Below are 22,013 nucleotides of genomic sequence, written 5' to 3'. Positions count from 1 at the left end.
TTGTGGCTTCTCTTAGTGCTATCATCTTGCTATATTGTATTAGATCTCCTTGGACTATCCTGGTTAATAAATAAGAGTTTTGGAACCCCATCCTTTCTCATATAAGCTGGGAAAAAAAAAAAAAAAAGTGACATTTAATTTTTATTTTTAATGAATTTTTAACCACTGAATCAGAATTATTTGTGTTTTAAGTGAGAAAACCAGGAAAATAAGGATAGGAAAACCAGAATGAAGCCTGGGATAAGGTTAACAACCAAACTGGATGCTCAGAAGGCCAGGACAGTTGGCATCCAAGGGCACAGCCTCAGGTGTGGCTCTGAGCTTCCCAGTAGCCCGTGCAAAGAGAGAAGCATGTCTAGTTGTGAGAATCACAGCATCCATGATGTAAAAACCAGCCATTGCTTGGTAGAAGTACAACTCCTCCAGGTGCTAAAATCCAAGAAATTTTTCTTATGGCTCTTTGTGTAAAGAATAATAATATCAACATAATTACAACCAGTTTCAAACAGCAGTTTCTCGTGGTATCTCTTAATGTTGGCTAATGGCACACCTAAGAGATGCCAGTTCTACAAGAAGCCAGAATTGCAGGTTCCTGGTGTAACCCAAGGATATATATTAGAGTATCTACAAGGAATTGATAAGGTGCTCTGGGCATAATTGTTAAGTATTTGGCTGCTAACTAAAAGGTTGGCAGTTCAAACCCACCCAGCAGCTCCACAGGAAAAAAAGTGACAATCTGCTTCCATAAAGATTACAGCCTAGGAAACCCTATGGGGCAGTTCTAGTTGGTCACATGCAGTCGCTGTGAGTCGAAATTGACTCAGCAACACCTAACAGCAACACAGGAATTGATTGTTGGCATACCTTTAGGCAATCCTCCTTAAGTAGTTTTTATTTCGGTCACCATTTTGATACATATTTAAAGCCGTGGATGTAAAATTATACTCCTAGACAAGAGCCTAGACTGAGTAGAAAGCAAGTATTTTACCTTTATCTTGCCCCTGAACGGAACCAGAGACTCCTGGCCACCTGGGATCTGCTCCAATTCAAAGCCCTCCAGTTCTGTACTATAGAGATTTTTTTTTTTAATAATTTTTATTGTGCTTTAAGTGAAAGTTTACAAATCAAGTCAGTCTCTCACACAAAAACCCATATACACCTTGCTACGTACTCCCAATTACTCTTCCCCTAATGAGACAGCCTGATCTCTCCTTCCATTCTGTCTTTTCGTGTCCTTTTCGCCAGCTCTCATCTCCACCCTCTCATCTCCCCTCCAGGCAGGAGATGCCAACATAGTCTCAAGTGTCCACCTGATCCAAGAAGCTCACTCCTCACCAGGATCCCTCTCCAACCCATTGTCCAGTCTAATCCATGTCTGAAGAGTTGGCTTTGGGAATGGTTCCTGTCCTGGGGCAACAGAAGTAGAGATATTTTTAAGGAATTGTTATAATAGACCTAGGTTGGCCAAAAGAAAATCTCAGAAAAACTATCTCACTTAAAGGCTAAGTAGCTCTCAGATGAGACCTTTAAAGTCAATTAGTTGTAAAAAATAACCCCTATGTTTAACCATTGCACCACCCAGGCTCCCCATGTAACTAAAATTGGTGTATCCAGCAGTAACTCTACATAGTTTGAGGGTGACATGAGTTACTTAACATGTACCAAAGTGAAGTCTTTGGTTTCATAACAGTTTCATCGAAAGCTAATTTTTTAAGTAATATTTTGAGCTCAGAGCCAGCTATTAAGACTTCTTGTTCGTTAAAATTATAATATCTGTATACAGGAATATAGTTTTCCCCCTGTGCTCAGGGATAGAGATATTTGACTATGTTTTGTTCTTCTCAAGTCCTCGTAGTCTGTTGGCATGGACTTCCCCCTGAGAGAGTGTCAGAAAGGTGGAGTTCAGTAATTAGCATTTTGGTGACATTTTTTCTTAATTTAAGCCAGTATAGTATGTATTCCTGATAGATGTAATATATCTATTAAATGTATAACATATATATATATATATTTGTGTATACATATATATGTGATATAACAAGTATATAAAAACTAGTAAGAACATTTTATATTTTTAAATTTCTTCTAGTTGCAGTAGTGAACACTCTTTCTGTTGGAACCATTTTTTAACCGGGTAAAACTTGGACACAGAAGTAAAGGAATAGGCCATGAACTATGGTAGTAAGACTAACACAGCCAGATGAATTTTCTGTTCAAAGAATTCCAAAGTATTACATCCACACAGTTGGTGTTGTTGCGGGAATAGAATTACAAGGAAGTGTTCGAATACCTTATGCCTAATATAGTTAAAATATGCTAACAATTGGAGGTATATGTTCATTATTTCCAGAGCTCTGTAATACTAGGTTTGCCCTGATGGCTATTAAAGGAATAATGAAGAAAAGATACAGCCATAGAATCGGAAGGGGAAACATTAAAAATTTATCTACAATTTTTGTTAGATTAAAAAAAAAATGACTATCAGTTCAGGCTATTGATGCATGTGATTCTTTGTAGGGTTAGAAGTCTTTACCGTCAGAGCACAGGTCTTTGTATTTCTTGTTTGTTTTCTAATATAAAATTTCCCTTCAACAGTATTAGTAAAACAACTACTATGTACAAAACATAGTATACCCTCATGGGGGAATAAAGTAGAACATGGTCAGGGTTGCCTTCTTGAGAAGATGAATAACCAGTGGGGAAGACAGACTCGTACATGGACACTAAAGTAGGAGACAGTACAGTAGGGTTAGCAGTAGCACTAAAAACAAAGTCCCACAGGAGCCCAAAGAAGGGAAAATGGCCTAAGAGAGGGGCTGGAGGACAGAAAATACTGTCAGTGATGGGAAGAGGGCACAAGGAGTCAGGTGATCCCATTAGTGGAAACTAAATTTTACTTTCAAGCTCCGTGCAGAAGCAACAACTTTACTATGAAAATATTTTCCCTTCTCCCCCAATATAGCAATTAAATATTACCAGAGAGTTCCGGTCCATGTTCAGAACCGAATATAAAAAATAAAAAGTAGTCTGTCTCTTTTCCTTATTGGCTTCTCTTTGCTTCCTCTGAAATTTCCCCCTTATTTTTTTTTCTTTTGTATAGAAATATGGGATTCTCAATTCATTATTGGCCTCTCTTTCCCGTTTGGCTTACTCTCTCTAGTGAAATTCTGTTCACCCTTCAAACATGTCAACCTCCCTGGAAAGATGTCCCAAACCCAGACCGAATACCCCCTCTTCCTCTCTGTCCTCAGAGCACTCCATACAGCAGGAGCTTTCTAAAGCCTTGTCCTGTTTACATTTGAATCTTTAGTACCTAACACAGTGTCTGGTACCTAAGTGAGTGGATGAGTGAATGAAACAGTGAGCCAGGGACTTTTGGTAATAAGCATACAGGAGTACATGTCACAAAAGTTACTGTTTTCTCTGCATCTTGGGGATCTTAGATACAAAGAGGATAAATATTTGTAAATAATGCTGAAACTTTCCCCAAAACTAATACTTCAGAGACTCTAATTTGGTCATGTAAAATTACAGTAAGAATTTTTATTTTGGTGCTTTTTTTCCATCATAACAGAAAATATATGGTACAGGCTGTTTTAAGAAAGCTGGTTTGAAATTAGAGTCAAAATTTTGTCTACCCTTTTTAAGCAAAGTGAAATGTTTGGTTGCAGTGGAGGAGCCAAGGGTGCCCGCTGGGGAAAGCACTAGCTGCAGGACACCAGCATGGTAAAGGAGACTTGGGTAAGACCGGTTTCCCATCCACGGATCATCTCCTGGAACTGCTTCCCAGTCCTGAAATCCCTCAGGCTCTCATGAACTGGCCTGGAACTCGTCCGTGGAGTCTGTGTGGTAGGAACCTTTTTGGGAGACAGAGTGAGGGACGCAGTGAAGGTCTCATCTCTAAGCAATGGAATTGAGATTACTAAAATGTGCTGCTTCCACCGTGTTGCTAACGAGCTGAACGAGGAGCCCAATGTATAGTGAGCATCTGTATCTGAGTTAGCTGTTGCGGAGCGCAGGGCTTCAGGTTGGTTAGAGGGAAAAAAAACCATTGCCATTGAGTTGATTCTAACTCATAGTGACCCCATAGGGCAGAGTGAAACTACCCTGTAGAGTTTCCAAGGAGCACCTGGTGGATCTGAACTGCCAGCCTTTTGGTTAGCAGCTGAAGCTCTTAACCACTACGCCACCAGGGTTTCCAGATTGGTTAAGATGCTCTCGAAATAGCGTTTAAGGATTGAGCAGAATATGACTGTAGGAACTGTCACCACTGGGCCTGGGACTTGCTTACTGGCTCATTAAGGCCCAGTCAGCCTCTAGTCTCTAGTATCTACACCTTGAAGGAGCCTCTCAGGTAGTAGTTTTATCCAAAGCAGCATTTCCCAAGATGTTGTAGGTGTTACTGGGAGTCAGAGAGGTTCTGATTCTGTCTTATAAAATGTCTCCGGGAGTCTTCACTGCTTTAGTGTCATAAGAGAATGCAGTGAGGAGTCTTCCTGGGGAACCTCAGTTTATTGCAGTTTGTTGCACGTGTGCTAGGAGGACAGGGCTTCTCTTTTTTGTTAATCCACTGATGATGGCTCTTTAAAGGATTTTCCTCAGTACAGTTTATCACTCTTCTTTTGATGCAAGGTGGACAATCCTAAAATTTTAGTAGGTAACTGAATAAGATGGAAGTCATTTAAGTTAGTCTGCCTTGCATTTAAAGTGATTGCCAGATACTCATTCCGAATTCTGCACAGGGCTTATTGGCTCAGGGAAATACAAATGATATTGCAGGCCAAATACCTTCTTGCTTTTGAGCATTTATGTATATTGAGAAGTCAGTCTTGGCTTTAGGCCAGGTAGTAAAAGTTTCATGCAATTCAAAATGAAAGTATTTTTGCAGATTTCTCATCCCTGCGGCTTTTAGTGCTAAAATGTAAGTGATAAGGTGTGAACCCCTTCATATCTGACCAGTTGGACCTGATATCTGCCCAGCTGTGGTCAACATCCAAAGAGCAGTAGTGACTGGATCCCTGCACCTAAGCAGTTAGAAGAAGAAAATCATATTTAAAAAGGAAAACATCAGTGAGATTTAGTGGAAGGTTTTATTAACCATGTGGTGAATTCCTCTCTGCCCTTCTCTAAGTATGCTGGCGGAAACCCTGGTGGCGTAGTGGTTAAGTGCTACAGCTGCCAACCAAAGGATTGGCAGTTCGAATCCGCCAGGCGCTCCTTGGAAACTCTATGGGGCAGTTCTACTCTGTCCTATAGGGTCGCTATGAGTCGGAATAGACTCTACGGCACCGGGTTTGGTTTGGTTTTGGTTAAGTATGCTGGCACCTACAGTGTAATGACACTCAGTTGCCTGTCTTTTCCATGCCTTCTAAATAAGGCAGACTCTAAGTACCACAAAGTGTCATCACCTTTGAGAATCTTCTATATCCCAGGAGAATTTCCAAGAGCTGGACTGTCCATTCTGGCAGGCACTTTGCCAGGGAGCTCTGTCATGAATACAGACCTGTGGGAGGGTACGTGGTTGGGCCCTTAGCCAAGATCCTTCGCTGTGGTGTGCCCTGAAGGGAAAGGGATGGTGTCCCTACAGGCAAAGACTGCTTTTCCCCAATTCTGTGGCAGTTTATTTTGACACTGCTTATTTGGTTTGACCTACCATGTGCAATTTTTTGGCAGACAAATGCCAAGTCTCACTCTAATATTATTTAATCAGTATTAATATGAAAACGTGGCATGCTAACCAGTAATAGAATTTGTAAATGTCTGCTCAATTGCCTTCAGTCTTAGTGTCATCAAGTTCATCAAAAGTAAGTCTTAATATACAAACACCTACTAGATGATTCACAGGCGTGTTATGGAAATAAATTATGTAATGCATGGAAATATTTTGACCTACTTGGAAAAAAGTCATAATAACAAGTTATTTGTGCTATAAATAGCCAAGCAAATATACTTTGTTAGGCAGTGCAGCACCCACATCAGAGTAACCATCCTTGTATTACGGTGCACGGAATTGCATTCAGTACACAGTCTGCTCAAGACGTCCCAGGAGATGCAGAGGTTACTAGTGATTGTGTTCTTAAATTCATAGAATTTTAGACTAGAAAAGACTTTAGAGACACCTCTTTCTCTATGAAACACTAAATTAAAGCTCTCCAAAGAGGGAAGGAGCTATTAGATTTTTCATTCTGAGGAGGTAATTAATGTGTTCGTTTGCATAAATTTACATATGGTGTTCAGAGCCCTTAACTCCAAGTATGTAAGATAAAGTTAGTTGAAGGACTCTCATGCCAGTTTTCCAGGATGAGGGAATAGAGACTCAGCCTGTGTCCCTGGTCCCACCAAAACCAGCATACTCAAGGGGAAGCTCACCTTGGCTTTGACCATACTCCTTACAGTCTCCACAAAGCCTTTTTTACTTACTTCCAGGTTTCTATTTTTCTTCCAAATGAGTGAGGTTGCTATACACCTGAATTCTGGATAGGTGAAGTATCTTTTTTTTTTTTTCCTTCCGAATAGCTGAATGAATATTCAGCCATTTCACAGTTCCAGGAGGGAGAAAGAACTGAGATTCTACTGTGCAAATTGTCCTTGATAACATGTTGAGCACAAGCTATGTGTGTCTCCGCTCTCTTCTGCCCTTACTCATTTATTGCTGCTAGTGACTAATGGAGAGCTCTGGTGGCACAGTAGTTAAAGCGCTCAGATGCTAGCCAAAAGGTTGGCAGTTTAAACCAATCAGCCGTTCCTTGGGAGAAAGATGTGACAGTCTGCTTCCCTAAAGATTTACAGCCTTGGAAATCCTACAGAGCAGTTCTACTCTGTGCTATAGGGTAGCTATAAGTCAGAATCGAATGGATGGCAACAAGTTTTTGTTTTTGTTTTTCCAGTGTCTAACGGTAATAAAAAGAAAAAACCAAACCCATTGCCATCAAGTCAATTCCAACTCATAGTGACCCTGTAGGACAGAGTACTAGCCCCATGGAGTTAATGGTAATAGAAAAGGATAAAACTAAAGATGTTCTATTTGACTCCTTTTTAGCAACACCGATGAGGAATTTCAATGAAGGCATTTGAGTTTAATAACAATTTCCATTATTTGTGCTTTATTTTTCCCATGGAGTGGAAAATCCAGAATTAATTGAATATTCTAGCTTAGATAAATGTAAATCATTTAAAGGTACTTGTTTTACATTGGCTGGTTCACTCTAGGAGCCCTGGTGGTATAGCGGTTAAGGGCTCAGCTGCTAAAAGGTCAGAAGTTCAAATCCACAAGCCACTCCTTGGAAACCTTATGGGGCAGTTCTACTCTGTCTATAGTTCACTCTATAATTCTATAATTTATAAATTATAATTTACAATTACAGTTCACTCTATAATTTTAAAATAAAATTTAATTTTTTTAATTCTGTATCCTAACTCTTGAGCCCTTATTACATGATAGAAGCTGAAGCTCACTTTTCGTGTACTAAGTCAAGCTCATTTCTGGTAGATGGGGGGCTGGGAAGAGAAAAATCCCATCCCTGTCTGTGGAGTCTTTATGTGTAAAGTTACAGTGATAGTTTTAAAAAGACTGGTTAAGAGTTCAGCAGCTAACCAAACGTTTAGCAGTTTGAATCCACCAGCTGCTCTTTGGAAACCCTATGAGACAGCTCTACTCTGTTCTGTTTTTTGTTTTGTTTTGTTTTGTTTTGTTTGTTATATTTTCCTCTATTTTTTTTCTATGCCTACATTTTGTATAATGAGATTATCCCGAATAGAAAATTTTAACTTTAATTTTTAAAAACACTATTAGTGGGTAAAGTTGGATTCATATTCACACCTTACATCACGTAAATTCCAGATAGGTCAAAGATTTAAACACGAGAAGTTAAACCATAAAAGTACTTAAGAATACATAAATGAGTTCTTTGTAATCTCACAGTTTAGGCCTTTTTAAGTATGACATATATCCCAAAAGCCATAACATAAAAGATTGGTACATTGGACCACATAAAAACTGAACATTTCTACATGACAAAAATACACAGATAATATCATAAATAAAGCTAAATGCAACTCCTGTCACAGACAAAGGGCTAGCTTTTTAAAGACACAGATAGTATAAAAGTAATCGGTAAAAAAAACCAACACTCAATTGAAAAAAAGCCAGAGGGTAGAAAGAGAAATACAAAGGGCTTTAAAATTGTGAAAATGGTGGTCAATGTCATTCAGAATTAAAAAAAAAACAAACCCATTGCCGTCCAGTCAATTTTGACTCATAGTGACCCTAATAAGAGAATATAATTAAAAGTAAAACGAGGCGTCATTTTCCACCCATTAGATTGGCAAAGGTGAGAAGGTTTGGTGACACTGTGTTAGCAGAGATGCCGGGCGGGCAACAGGCTTACTCACACATTGTTGGTGGGAGCTTAGAATAGTATGACCTCTGCAGAGAAAGTGTTAGCAATATTTTATCAAAACAATAAATGTCCATACCATTTGATTGTCCAAACTCTTTTTTACGAGTGGATCCCACAGATAGAATGCATGCAACGCCGCAGTAAACAAAGATATTGATGACATCATTGTTTGTGACAGCATAAGACTGGGAACCACCTCAATATCCATTAATAAACGACTGCCTAAATGAATTCTGAATTCAGTGAAATACAATAAACTGTTTTTAAAAGCAAGTCAGGTCTGTTTATACTAATATGAGATGATCACTGAGATATATTGTTAACTTAAAAAATAAGATGCACAGTGTATATAGAATGCTACCATTTGTGAAGAAAAACAATAGAGTTTTCAGTATGAGTCACATCTGTGGAAGGTTACATAAGAAACAGCTGGCTGTGCCTGATGGCCGAGGGACAGGAGTGGGCGGGAGACTGATATTTTTTCCTTACATTTTTGTATCTTTGACTTATACCTGTGACTTGAGATTTTTTTTTGGAAACATGTATTTTAAAAGCTACATAATATTATAATTTATGTTGCCATGTCTCCATTGTTGAACATAAGTTGTTTTAATTTTTAATGCTTTAAATAATTCTGTAATGAACATTTTTCTGCTTGTATCATTGTCCATATTTTAGGTTATTTCTGTAGGATAGATTACTAAAAACAGAAACACTGGATAAAAGATGATGAACATTATCACACTTTATTAGACTGTTTCCCCAAAGGAAGTACCAGTTCATACTCCCACCAGTGGGGTATGCATGCCCACAATTCTGTTGGTTTGATAGGCAGAAAATGATACCTTTTTTAAATTTGTATTTCCTCAATTATGATTAGAGGTGAGGTTTTATATCTCTGATAGTCTCTGTTGGTGCTCGTTCATGAATTATTGTTTCATGCCTCTTGCTCCTTTTTTTCTGTGGTCTTAATGTCTTTCTACTTATTTTATATGTGCCATTTAGACACTAAGGCTGTTAATCTTTTGTCGTATTTGTTCCTAACTGGTTTGGATTTTCAACAAGAGGGAGTTAGCCAAGAAATCTAGCTAAAGAAGGCACTCCATGTATGCAACCCTAGTGGTGCAAGTGGTTAAGCACTCAGCTGAACCAAAAGGTTGGCAGTTCAAACCCACTTGGTGGCTCCAAGAGAGAAAGACCTGTCAATCTGCTCCTAAATATTACAGCCAAGAAACCCTATGGGGCAGCTCTAGTCTGTCACATGGGCTCACTCTGAGTTGAAATTGATTCAGTGGCACTTAGCAACAACAAAGGAGACAGAACTGAAAAGCTGCACACCTTTCATTATGGCCAGAGTTTATAGTCCTTGCTGGACGTGGAGCTAGGTGGGTGGGGTTGGAGAGAGGTACAGGAGCTGGATCTTGAGAATCCTGCATACCGTCCATTGACCCTTTTCCTCGAGATGATGGAAACCACTAGGAAACTTTAAGCAGGAAGTATATAGTAAGTTTTATTCACAGCTACCCAAAAATTGAGATTTGGTCTCCAAATTGAATTTGGTCTCCGAATTGAATTTTCTGATAGTAACTTCCTTTCCTCAGTCTATAGACCTTCGCATTAATCTCTGTCCTCGTTTTTAAAGCCATTAGATGCAATTAAAGCTCTTATCAGTAGCCCTTCTTCTTGTAATGATCTCAGCCACTGGCCTTTTCTTAAGAGCATGCTTGGGACTTGGATTCCACAGTAACTCTTGAAGCAACATTGAGAGATTAGGTAACCTTTTCAAACTTTGTGATGTCAGGCACTGTTTTTTTAAGTGCTTTTTCAAATGAATAAAAACTTGGCTTATTCTAAGTACTTACTACATACAAATTAGGTAACTAGAGTTTATAGACTCCTGGACCAGGAATAGGCTGGGGTAGAAAAATCACAGACTCTGGAGTCAGCTGGATTCAGAGTCTAGCTCTGCTACTTATTATGTATGTGTTCTTAGCTTAAAAATTTTTTTAACCTCTCCGAGCCATAGTTTGTAAGGATTAAATGCTATAATGTGCATGGTACCTGTACCATCAGTTACAGTTCTTATTTTTATGTTTTTGAACCCTCAGAACAGCAATGCAGGTGATTGTGGAAAACAGCCCTTTTCTTTGAGAGTTTTGAAAATAGACATCTGAGGATTTCTAGAAAGAAATCAGTTCACACAAGAAATCTGAGAATGTACTTATAAATGTATTCCATTCAATATTATCTACTTAAAGTTCTCTTTCTTTGCCCTTCTTTAAAGTATTTTTCCTCTGACCTTGGATTTGAGGTGTTTTATTAGTACGTTAGCATTGTCCTCTGGTGATTAAGTCTCAAATGAGTCTTTTCCATTTTTTTATAATCACTCGTGGGACATTTCCTTCAACTACAACTTTAATTACCTACTCATTCCAGTGTGTTCACACTTAGTATTCATAGTTTTACATCTTCACCTTGCTCTGAAGGTTAGTTCATTTTTTTCTTACGTATTTCTTAACTTATTTAATTTTTCCATGTTTTAGATTTGACTTTCTAGTTTGTCCTCTATTCTGTTTGTTACGACGCAGAGCTAACTTTTACTTCTTTTAGCTCTGTACATATTCTCTAGTATTGCAACCTTTGTCTTGTGTTTTTTTCTACTCCTCTTCCTCCTCTTTTCTGAAAAGTGGGCAAATGTAATACAACATCTATACTATTTATTTTTTAATATGCTTAAGTTAATTTATTGGGGAATAACTTACGTACAATAAAAAGGATCCATTCTGAGAAATATCTAGGCCGTGAAGTGTTTTGACAAATATCTAGGCTATGAAAATACCATTCCAGTCAAGATAAGAACCATTTCAGCTCCCAAAAAGGTATCCTTGGTCTCTTTGTTTTCCCTTTGAATGGCTTCTGTTTCCTACTTCATCTCTCTCTATAGACTTATCCCCTGCCAGACCCTAGTCTTCCGAAGACTAATAACCTTGTTACTATCCACTGTATTCCCGTCACCTAGCACAGAGCTTACATAATAGTACATATTTCTTGAATGAATTCTAATTGTGAATTTCGTAATTATTACCTTTCAGAGATTATTTCAATATTCGTGGTGCAAACCCTTTGTCATTCTATTTCTTATGCAGTTTCTTATGCTTTGTCATGTTTTCCTTATGGATTTTTGTGTGTTTCTTGAAGGTCTTTTTTTATGTTCTATGATATTTTGATAGGTTCATTGATTCACTAAATATTTACTGAGCACCATCTCTGTGCCAGGCATTTTGGATACAGTGGCAAACAAGAAAGACAAAAGTCCCTGCTTGACAGGGCTTACATTCTGGTGAGAACTCACATTCATGAGGAGGAAGCTGTCTGCTCTGTTCCTCACTCTGTTATCTACCCAGAAGTGCTTATGACCTTCAAGTGGCCTTTGAGCTTTCTCTCTACTGGCGTCATTATCCATTTTATTGTACGCACACAGCACAATCCCAAGGCTGTTGTCTTAGTCTGAGAAATAAGAGCCTGAACAAAGGCTCTGGGCTGAACAGGTGGAGAAATAAAAGGGGATTCAAGAGAGGTAGGAAGTTGAAACAAGATTTGATGATTGAATGTATATAAGGAATTAAAGGAAAGGAAAGAATTCGGGATGAACCCCCAAATGTCTGACTTGGGCAGCTGGCTGCATGAAAATGCTCCTATCTGTGGAAGGAAATACTGGCCATGGGAATGAAGGGTAAAAAAGATGTTGACTTCAGTTTTGAATGTGTTGAGCAAAAGAATCTGTATTCTTGTTGACAAGTCCAAAAGGCAGTTGGGTTATATGGGTTTAGAACTCAGAAGGAAGGTCTGAGCCAGAGAGAGATTTAGTACTCAATGGCGTATATATATGATAGTTGAGACCTTGGGCATGGATGCAATTACCAGGAGAGATTTTATTGAAAAGAGGCCCATGTGTGGAGCCCTAGAGAATACAGTGTATAAGGGGCAGCAGAGTAAGATGAACCCACAAAGGACACTAGGAAAGAATAGCGAGTAGATATGAACACCAAGAGGAGAAACCATCTGGCTGTGGGACTATCAGTGAACCAAGTACAGATACCTCAGTAAAGTTTTATCAGCCGTTCTCATTATAACTTGTTGATTTTTAAGGACCTTTTTTCAGCAAAAATTACGATAATGTTTTGGATTAAAATAGGTGGCCTGTGTATGCATTGAGTGCCTATTATATATTAAGGCCTAATGATAGTTGAGGATTGACCCAAAAGGGAGCAGATCACAATGCAGCATACAACATGGGGTGGCCAGATGGCACAGCTCTCAAAGATGTCTAAGAGTGGACGCATGGTCGGGAAGTGGCATGGGATCCAAAGATGCTATGTCCCTCTGCTCTTAGCCCTGCAGGGTATGGAGGCATGCTAGAATCAAGCCACTTCCTCCCGATGGCTGTAAAGGAAGCACAGTCTTCGGGACAAGGCACGTTTCGCTTAAGGCAAGTAGGTGAAGGACATGCTCTTCCAAGCAATCAGTGGTAGATGGGGGTTTGCCCCAAAGAGGACCACAGAAAGGATCGAGTTCTTATGTTATTGGGATAATTGACCTGAGCTTGCAGGGAGTAGGGGCAGGGGGTGGCGGGAGGGCACAGATGCTTTTACAGGATGGACAAACAGAGAAACCAGCCTTGGGATGGTGATGAAAGATGATGGAAATGAGAGGTATTGCATTAGCTGGTTTCCAAGGCACACTTTGGAATTCAGCTTTTTGATGCTGAAGCCAATGGGAGCCCTGGTTATAGCCTGCATTTGGCCATCTGGTTCTGGAAGGGGAGAGAGTGAAGCCGGACCTGAGCACAGAAGAGCTTTGATCACTGTCAACTCTGTTGCTTGGGGGCTGGGGCATTTGAGTGGGTAGAAGACTCTCAGAAAGGAGCTTTATCCTTGCAGTGGTGAAAAGATGACCAGTAGGAGAACCTGTGGACACTTGGAGATCTGGTGGCAGATAGAAGGCTGGGGTGGAGAAAGAAGGCCAAACGGGAATCTCCTCTGCAAAGCTGCAGTAGGATGGAGAGAGTGGTGAATGTGTAAGCAGCACGTGCCTTCCTCTCTCTGTGGCTGCAGTCTGCTTTTTCACGATTGGTAACTGTTGCTGTTCTGTTGTTAATTCTTCATGCCTTGTTCCAGTCAGCATCTGACTCGTGTTAGGATCATCCTAATACAAGGCGTTGTGTAGCAGCTGGCTGCTATTTTCGTTGCAGCATCTGTACATTTTTCTTTCAAATGTTCTAGCTGTGTGATACAGTCAAGAGGCCTATAGCTAGAATGTGTTCGGGGATAGATGGCTTACCTTAGTAGCCAATGAAAAAGATGCAGATGAGATAAAAGTCAGGGCAGAGGCAGAATTAATTGGAGGTTAGTCCTCACCTGCAAAATTCAGAGATTCAGCCAGATTTGTGATTCCCTTCACCAAATTGTAATCATTTGAAATAAAGATTCATACAACTGAGAAAGTGTTTGTGCATAGTAATTGGTTTTATGTTTCTTAGGTACTTGAGATGTCTGCTCTTAGGGCAGAGGAGAACACTGTGTTTTAGGAGCAAGGGAGAGGAGGGGCCGCTGCGCCATTCCTTTCAGAAGTGCATCCACGACCTTGATTATTTAAGACACATTTGATTCCAAGATCTAGAGCTTCATTTCTTTAGGTGCAAACTTAGGAGACTTAGGGAAACAAACAAGAATATACAGCAGAATATTTAGGACTGTGGACATCAATTGATGTGAATTAAAGTTTAGTTATTTTCTAATTTACTTAAACTTGGGAGGACCTCAGACCTTCACATTCCTTTTTTCACAGCCAGCTTTTAGAAAATAAGTTTAGCAATGACTACTGTTGCCCATTTTGTTTTTCCAAAAAGCCTGTGCAGCATCCTGAATGAAGAATTAAAATAGTGGATGATTCCCCGAGGACAAATTCACATTGTAAAACCAATTCTGCATATGGAACAAAATATTTAAATTATTTTGTCCCCTCCCTTCTCCCATCACTGCAAAAGAAAGGAGCTGTTTTGAAAGAGTGTGTAGGTGTGAGGAAGAACAGTGATATTGCGTCATATAAGTAACCATTACGCTGTGCAAGAAAATGCAGCAGAAATTGCTTTTAGCTAGCCTAGCTATCTAGAATCTTGTTAGGGTGGCAGCCACACATGAGGAGAATCTATGTTTGATAATGGTTGTTAGTGCAATCCTCCCCATCGCTTTATGAGGAACAAGCCCCAGTTACGTTGTATAACATGGGTTCATTGACAAGCACTGTGGTCCCTAAGATTGATGTTGAACACTTAGAAGCTCCTCTGCAGACACCTCAGTGGACTCACGTAGGGCTTAGATAAAAGTCTCCGTGTCGTCTTATGTTCTGAAAGTGCAAGTTCTTAAACTGTCTTCCCTCCACCATATGGTTCTTAATGTTACAAGATTTGGTTTTATTCTTCTTCTAAATGCAAATAGACCTGATATTTAAAGTTGTAATTTTTTTTAGAAAGTTTTGATTGAGAAAAGTTTAAAACAAAATTAGTCCTTTCTAAAGCGAGATTTCCCAGTTAATTATATCCATCGTTCAATCCATCCCTCCCAACCCCCAAGGAAAATGAAATTCCCTTCTCTCATTCTTTGCCTTGTTTCCATTCTTCTACTGGTAACTCTAATAATATTGAATAGATTCTTTAGGTGATGTTTAAAGTTGAAAGCTGAACAATCATTAAAGAGGCTAAGGAAAGCCGTATCTGAGTATCTGACCTGGGCTACTTCTCCTTAGTCCTCGCCTTCCAATCTGGAGTAGACCGGGCAGCCACAGGGATTGAGGAGGACTGTCTGAGTGTTGGTGTGTGTCTGGGTAATGACTCTTGAGTCATCCAGACTGACCACTGTACGCCCTGTATGTTCACAGAGGTTTGACTCTGTTATGACTCTCAGTGCAGGATGAAGGTGAGGCAGTAACAGGAGGAGGGGGAATACTGATTACAAGAATAAGAATAGTAAGAATAACTTTCATTTATGGAGACTTTCTATGACCCAGGCTTTATGCCCAATTCCAGACACACATCATAAAGCTTAATCTTCACAGCAGCTCTGTGGGGTAGGTGGTGTTATGCTTGTTTGACAGATGAAGAAACATAGGTTCATGTTAAGAAATTTCCCCAGGTTCCCGCAAATGGAAACTGAGGCAAGGATGCAAAGCCACACTTGCTCTTGAGCTGCTAACCCTACACTGTGTGTAACCTGTATCTGGGGAGGAAGGTGTGTGTGCGTGCATGTGTATGTGTGCATACGTGTGTACTTCCAAGATCGGGGAAAGCACTGTGGCATAATCCCATGCTTTTCACTGTGGCAGAACCCTCATGTGGATCGCAGCCTTATGTTTTATGTTACAGAGAGGAAGTGACTGCCAGAAGTTAGGCACGCTGACCCCAGTCCAGCATAGATCACTGTCTTGATTGCACACACAAGTGATGCATCATTTAATCTCTTAATTATTGATTTCTCGCTTTACAACAAAGGTTCAATTATCCACGTTAATGGAGCAAAGCCAGACGTGCCTAACTCTAAACAGCCAGCGATCTAAGGAGCATTTCAGTAGTAGTTTTCCATTTGTATGGGACTCGTTTGGGGTAGATTTTATTTTCCGAAACCTGCTTGGTTAGTCATGCTGGAGTAATAATGAATGGACCTGTCCCAAGAGCAAAGATCAAAGTGGATTATCCATAGGGAAATGTTAATTCTGTTAATTCTAAGAGAAAAGCTTTTAAATCCACTTAAAAGCATAATCTCAGACATGCTGACACCTTTTCTTTTTTCCCCTGAACTCATTTAGAACTTATGCTGTCAGGCGGATAAGAGATGCCTTCAGAGAAAATAAAAATGTAGAGGATCCTGTAGAAATTCAAACCCTAGTGAATAAAGCCAAAAGGGACCTGGAAATAATTCGTCGACAGGTAAGATAGCTCAATGATTTACTCTATTTTTATTAAGAGCTCTGAGCTTTGACATGGCCCCTTTGATTGGACATCACTGCTTTTGGTGTTTATGAGTTACACTGCAGGATCACAAAACTCCATCCCTCCTACTCAAGTAGACCTAGAAAGATCACCTGTCTCATTATTGAATTCAAGGTGAATGTAAATGAAAATATCAGCTCTCCAGAATTTCCAGGAATGCATCCTTTTTTAGAAGCCGAGTTCTCATAATTTACTAAAGGTTGATGCTTTAAGTATGGTAAAACGTGACTTTTTTTTTTTAAATCTCACTATAAGATGTTTTGCACATTTACACATGGACAGATGTCAGAAGATTTAGGTATAGCCTACTTGTCCTTGCATTTTAAATTCATTATTCATCATAAATAGAAAGTCGACCTTTTCTGGAAGGCGCCATCATTGTGGTGAACCTGGGTGATGTTGCCCCAGGGAAGGGGTATCTGCAGAGAGAGATGATGGAAAGCACAGCTACTTAGGTACGGACCCCAGAAAGGACCCCGGAAGGCGTTTTTGTTTTTACTTTGTAGAAGTGCCAGGAATCCTCTGGTCTGCGCTTGCTTGGGAGGCTGAGTGGAGCACCTGAAGCAGCACGGCTTCCTGAGTAGTGTGACATGTCCATCTTTCTGCAAAATTCATGAGAGAGTCAGAAGTAGAAGCCACTTTCCATCAGTTGGTTTTCTCACCCTCTAGAAAAATCACCTTTTTCACCATTCTTTGACTTAGCAACAGTCACAACCATAAGCTCCATTTCTGCTCCCACTGGTTTTTCTCCCTGACGTGCAGAAGGTTTGTTTATAAAGTGCAGAGGGGGAGAACTTTTACCATTTTCTGTAAGTATTGCTCTAGTGTTTTGGAGAGGGCGTCTTTAGCAGCACCAAGAGATGACAGTTTGGCTGGCATGACGCCAGACAACAGTTTTTCCCTGAGCTCTTCATCATGCTTGACTACACAGAATTCAAAAAAGAAGCAATATTACAAATTGTAGTTTTCGTTTTATGTCAGAATTAAAAATCTTGTTATACTGCCTCCATAATGGAATCGTTTCTTCTAGAGTAACGTTTCAGATTCTGATAATCCTCCTTGAGTTGTACAGTTATCTAGCAGTAGAATGACTTTGCCACACGCAGACAAGTTGACAAAAGGCTTGAGTCGGTGATAGGAGAGTTAGGAAAAGAGGCCGATCTGCACATGTGCATACACTGACATTGACAAATGAGCCCCTGTTAAAAACCCCAGGTTGGTGGCCTTTTCCAGTCACCAGTGATTGGATTCTGTGGGATCCTTTAGCACTGGAACTTGGAAAAATAAGCAGCTTAAGCCCTTATTTTGCTTAAACTCAAAAGGATTTCTTTCCTTGGTACCTTCCTGGGTAGAAGTTGGCAAGCAACTTCACAGCAGGCTGGTTTTATCTTTAGAGTAAAGCTGTTCAGGATATAAACTGCTTAGAAAAGGGGGTTAGTATGTACCCTGTGCCAGGGTGACTTCTGTTGTGTCTGGTTGTCTCTGTCACCTCTTGATTTGAAATGCTAAAACTACCCATTTGGAGAAAAGACTTGATCGTGGTCCTCGTTAGACATCCTCAGTTGTTGTCATTAGCTGCCATCAAGTCAAGTCCAACTCATGGCAACCCCATGTGCAACAGGACCGGACCGTTGTGATCCACAGGGTTTTCATTGGCTGACTTTCAGAAGTAAGTCACCAGGCCTTTCTTGCTGATTCATCTTAGTCTGGAAGCTCCACAGAAACTGGTTCAGCATCATAGCAGCACAGAAGCCTCCACAGATGGATGGATGGTGGCTACACTTGAGGTGCAGGACCCTGGAATTGAACCCAGGTCACCAGCATGATTAGTGAGAATTCTACCCCTTAACCACCACCATCCCCAGTACAGATTCTTAACCACTGGTGCCCTGCATCCTTGGGAGCGGTTGGACAGGTATGCCTGGGTGAGAGTGCCCTCCTCAGGACAGCCTGACGACTGCACCTTCTCTGATGGCTGGGGAGTACTTGCCACCTACCCTCTAACCCAGGGCTTCAGTCTTAACCTCATAGAGCCACAAACTATTATGCTATCCCCAAAGACCCTCCTCAGAGGCCCCCACGGTGAAAGCATTCTCACTACATCAGAAAACTGCTTAGCCAGTTACACGTCTGGAACTAAGAAGTTTCTCCTTCCCTTTCATGTCAAGGTGATTGCTGACTCCAAGCACCATGTGCACCATAGTTAGAACGCGAGATATGGTGGGCTTCTCCAGCCACCTCTCTGTAAGTAGGTTAACCTTGGACTAAAGGCCTAAACAAGGTAGAGAGTCTATTTTTTGCACACTGCCCTCTGCACCGGGTACTGTGTTCACATTCTAACTTGTCTCCCTTTTGCCCCTACTGTCTATTCCTCGTGCACAGCCAGAGTGATTATTTTTAAATGGAAAATCAGGCCAGGTCCCTCCCCTACTCTGACCCCCAAAGGCCCCCCGTGGCTCTTCTCACCTCACTCACACCATTTCATTGACCTCCTTGCTGTTCCAGGAACACAGCCAGCTTGTTCCCATCTCAGAGCCTTTGCACATGCTGTTCCCCCGCTTGGAACAGTCCCTCCCAGGCACTCCGTTATCTGTTAGCTGTATGAAGCCTTTCGGTATGAATGAAAAAGTCCTCAGTCCCCTGTGCAGGTTAAAGAAGGGTTGTTTACTTTTATAGCTTAGCCTGTCTGTGACATTCAGTCTTTCCATCTGTTCCATAGTTCCTCTGAAGCTGTAAAAAAAAAAAAAAAAGACCTCCACAGCTCACTCCCCTCTTCATTCAGGCCTTTGCTCAGATTTCACCTAGTTACACCGACTTTCCCTGACCACACTGTCTGAAATAGCCTTGTCCCTCTTTCCCCTCCCCCTGCTTTAGTTTTCCTGTCACACTTAACAATACCTAAAATAACAGTAAAGACCACGAGGACAGGGTCTGGTAAAAGGTAGCGTTGTTTCAGGTCCGTTGGGGAAAAAGTGATGGTGTATTCCGTGTCTCCTCACATGCGCTTACTTTAGTACCCTTTTGATAGTCAGTGGGATTTCTAAAATGTACTTGATGAAATAAATGGCCATCAGTCTATAAGCTAGGGGCTTTTAAAAGATGAAAAGATTTGTTGCTGGTCATTGATTTTTGTTTTTCATTCTTTTAAATGGGGAAAAATAGACACTGGGATTGGAGAATAAGACACTTAAGTCATTTTAAGCTTGAACAACAGAATTTCTTTGAGCCTTCAGTTTCCTTATCTCTCAAATGAAAGCATTATACTCTGAATTCCAAAGCTACTTCTAGCTCTAAAATTTTGTAGTTCCACACTGCGCATAAATATCTGCCCCCTTCTTTTTTATTTGCAGAAACTACTGATACATTTCAGAGTAAATTACTCTGTGCCCAGTTTTCCTTGGTCATATTTTACCAGGTTCTTAACTCCACAGGGTTTAGGCTGCAGATGAGCATGTATACCAGGTGTGCATTTATACCATCATAAATTGCAAACACTTCTCTTGGTCTGATGTTTCTGCTACAAGGAAAGCCAGAAAATTGCATTATTGTATTAATGTTGCTAGTACTTCTGCTATTACCTTTTTTCCTCCATGGTAGAAGGTATTATCGGTATTAGAGCATACCTCTGGTCAGACCGTTTTGTCCCAAAGAAAATAAAATGGTAGCTGAAGAGCATAATGTGATAAACAGGTGGCAGCAGAAGATTTAAATGCCTTTCTCGAGCACCATAATGATACTACGAGTTTCTTCTTGGTCCACCTTCTCCCTTCTCCCTGGCTTCTCGGCTAAATTAAATGGAATCTGCAAGATAAATCAAGTAGACCATATATTCTACAGTTCCACTCCCACATTTCTTTCCACACATATGCATTACACACCCACTGTATGTTCTATGATTATGAAGTGACTTTATGAGTCCTTTGGAGGCAGAGTCGGGATGGAATTATGAGGTCCGTCAGAGCCTTCCAGTTCTTTCTCGTTTTGACTCTTTGGGGATGCACCCCTCCTTTCAGTCCCATGGCATCATCTGTTTTTCATGTAATAGAGTAGAAATAGATGGAGTTTAGGACTGTCTTCCAGTACTATGTAGATAAACTAAGATTAGATCAAAGGATCAATCCATGTGTTTAAAGATAATAAAGCTGCCAGAGAAAAAGGCCACTTAAGTACCCTCTTAGATGTTAGTAGAAGTCCTCAGGTAGTCAACGTGAGTTTATATACAGTGACTAGAATTGCCCCCAAAGTGAACCCTATATCTTTTGGTAATACAGCATCTTTCAGTGTAAGTGCAAAATTCCTCAGCCCCCTGTAGAAGTTTAAGAAAGGGGCCATGGGAAGGGTTGTTTAGTTTTACAGCTTAGCCCGTGTATGGCATTCGTTCTTTGCGTCTGTTCCGTATGCACAAAGTTCCTCAGCAGCTGTAAAAAGACTTCTTCATACAAGAATTAAACAAATTTCCTCTCTCTCTGCTTTTTGTAGAAATTCAAGTAAATCACCATGTCTGGGCAACAGTATTCCCATAGTTGGCATTCCTATAAAAGAAATGCCTCTCGATTGGTTGGAAATTGCCCCTTAAATCTGGTTGATTCTTCCAGGGTTGAGATGGACAAAACAAGATTCCATTTCCTTTCTAGAAGACACTTATTTCACCTCTGCATTTGTCGTAATCAACAAGAGTTGTATATTTCCATGTGCAGAAGTGCTCAGGAAGAAGGCAGTAGTAAGGCTGTTCATAGGAAGCTTTGGGGAGAGTTTCACCTGGGAATTTTTATTACAGTACCCATCCTTCTCCCACTTTGTCTACCGTACCTGTTCACTGTGGAATTTCTTTAACAACTATTTTTGTTGCGGAAGCATTCAAAGTGAACATGTAGTGGTTAAGAGGTACAGCCTCTAACCAAAAAGTCGGCAGTTTGAATCCACCGGGTGCTTCTTGGGAACTCTATCGGGCAGTGCTACTCTGTCCTGTAGGGGCGCTATGAGTAGGAATCTACTTGACGGCAACAGGTGTGGTTTGGTTTTTGGTCTTGTAGATGAGAGGTGGAAGCTCTAATCTCCACTCAGACGGTCACTGACTGTGTAATCCTGGGCAAGTTACTGCTTTGCCTTATTTACTGCATCTAGAAAGAGACCATGTTATTGTTGATGGCAATGATGATAAGGATGAATATGAAGACAGCAGTAACAACTCTTGTTGTCGTCAGTGAGGGCTCATTGCACACTCTGTGCACCAGACCCTGCACTAGCACTTTCTCCTAACAGCAGTTTTGTGAGAACAGTGCTCACTTTTTAGGTGAGGAAACTCAGACTGAGTATGTTTGCACGATTCTTCCGAGGTCACACGATTCCATAAATGGTGGGTCCACCTCCATGCTCACTTGTTCAGCCAGTTCTCAGAAGAGGGGAGGATCACATTGTGGGCAGCTTTACCTTGACCAAAGATAAACAAGACTTTGAAGATGAATGAAGAAGGCAAAACATGTTTTTCTTTTATCTAATTGTCCATTTAAAACTCTTATGAAAAGGTAACAGCTTACCCTCTGTGGATTGATGAATAGCTTGATCCCTCA

The 22,013-nt window shown here is 40.5% G+C and overlaps 1 protein-coding gene across 7 annotated transcripts in view; it reads left to right on the top strand.

Moving 5' to 3' along the window:
- The window catches only part of LYRM4 (LYR motif containing 4), a 175,566-nt gene that overhangs the window by 22,122 nt on the left and 131,431 nt on the right, over positions 1–22,013 (top strand). For all 7 annotated transcript variants that reach the window (XR_010321131.1, XM_010597557.3, XM_064280032.1 and 4 more), the window contains exon 2: positions 16,260–16,380. Coding sequence is in view for 6 of the 7 variants with exons in the window: in XM_010597557.3 (XP_010595859.1) it covers positions 16,260–16,380 (121 nt within the window). In the remaining variant the exon portion in view is untranslated. The remainder of the gene's footprint in view (positions 1–16,259; positions 16,381–22,013) is intronic.

Source organism: Loxodonta africana, chromosome 1, assembly GCF_030014295.1.
Source record: "Loxodonta africana isolate mLoxAfr1 chromosome 1, mLoxAfr1.hap2, whole genome shotgun sequence".
Taxonomy (NCBI): Eukaryota; Metazoa; Chordata; class Mammalia; order Proboscidea; family Elephantidae; genus Loxodonta; species Loxodonta africana.
Note: the sequence above shows the minus strand (reverse complement) of the source record. Positions and strands in the feature narration are given on the sequence as shown.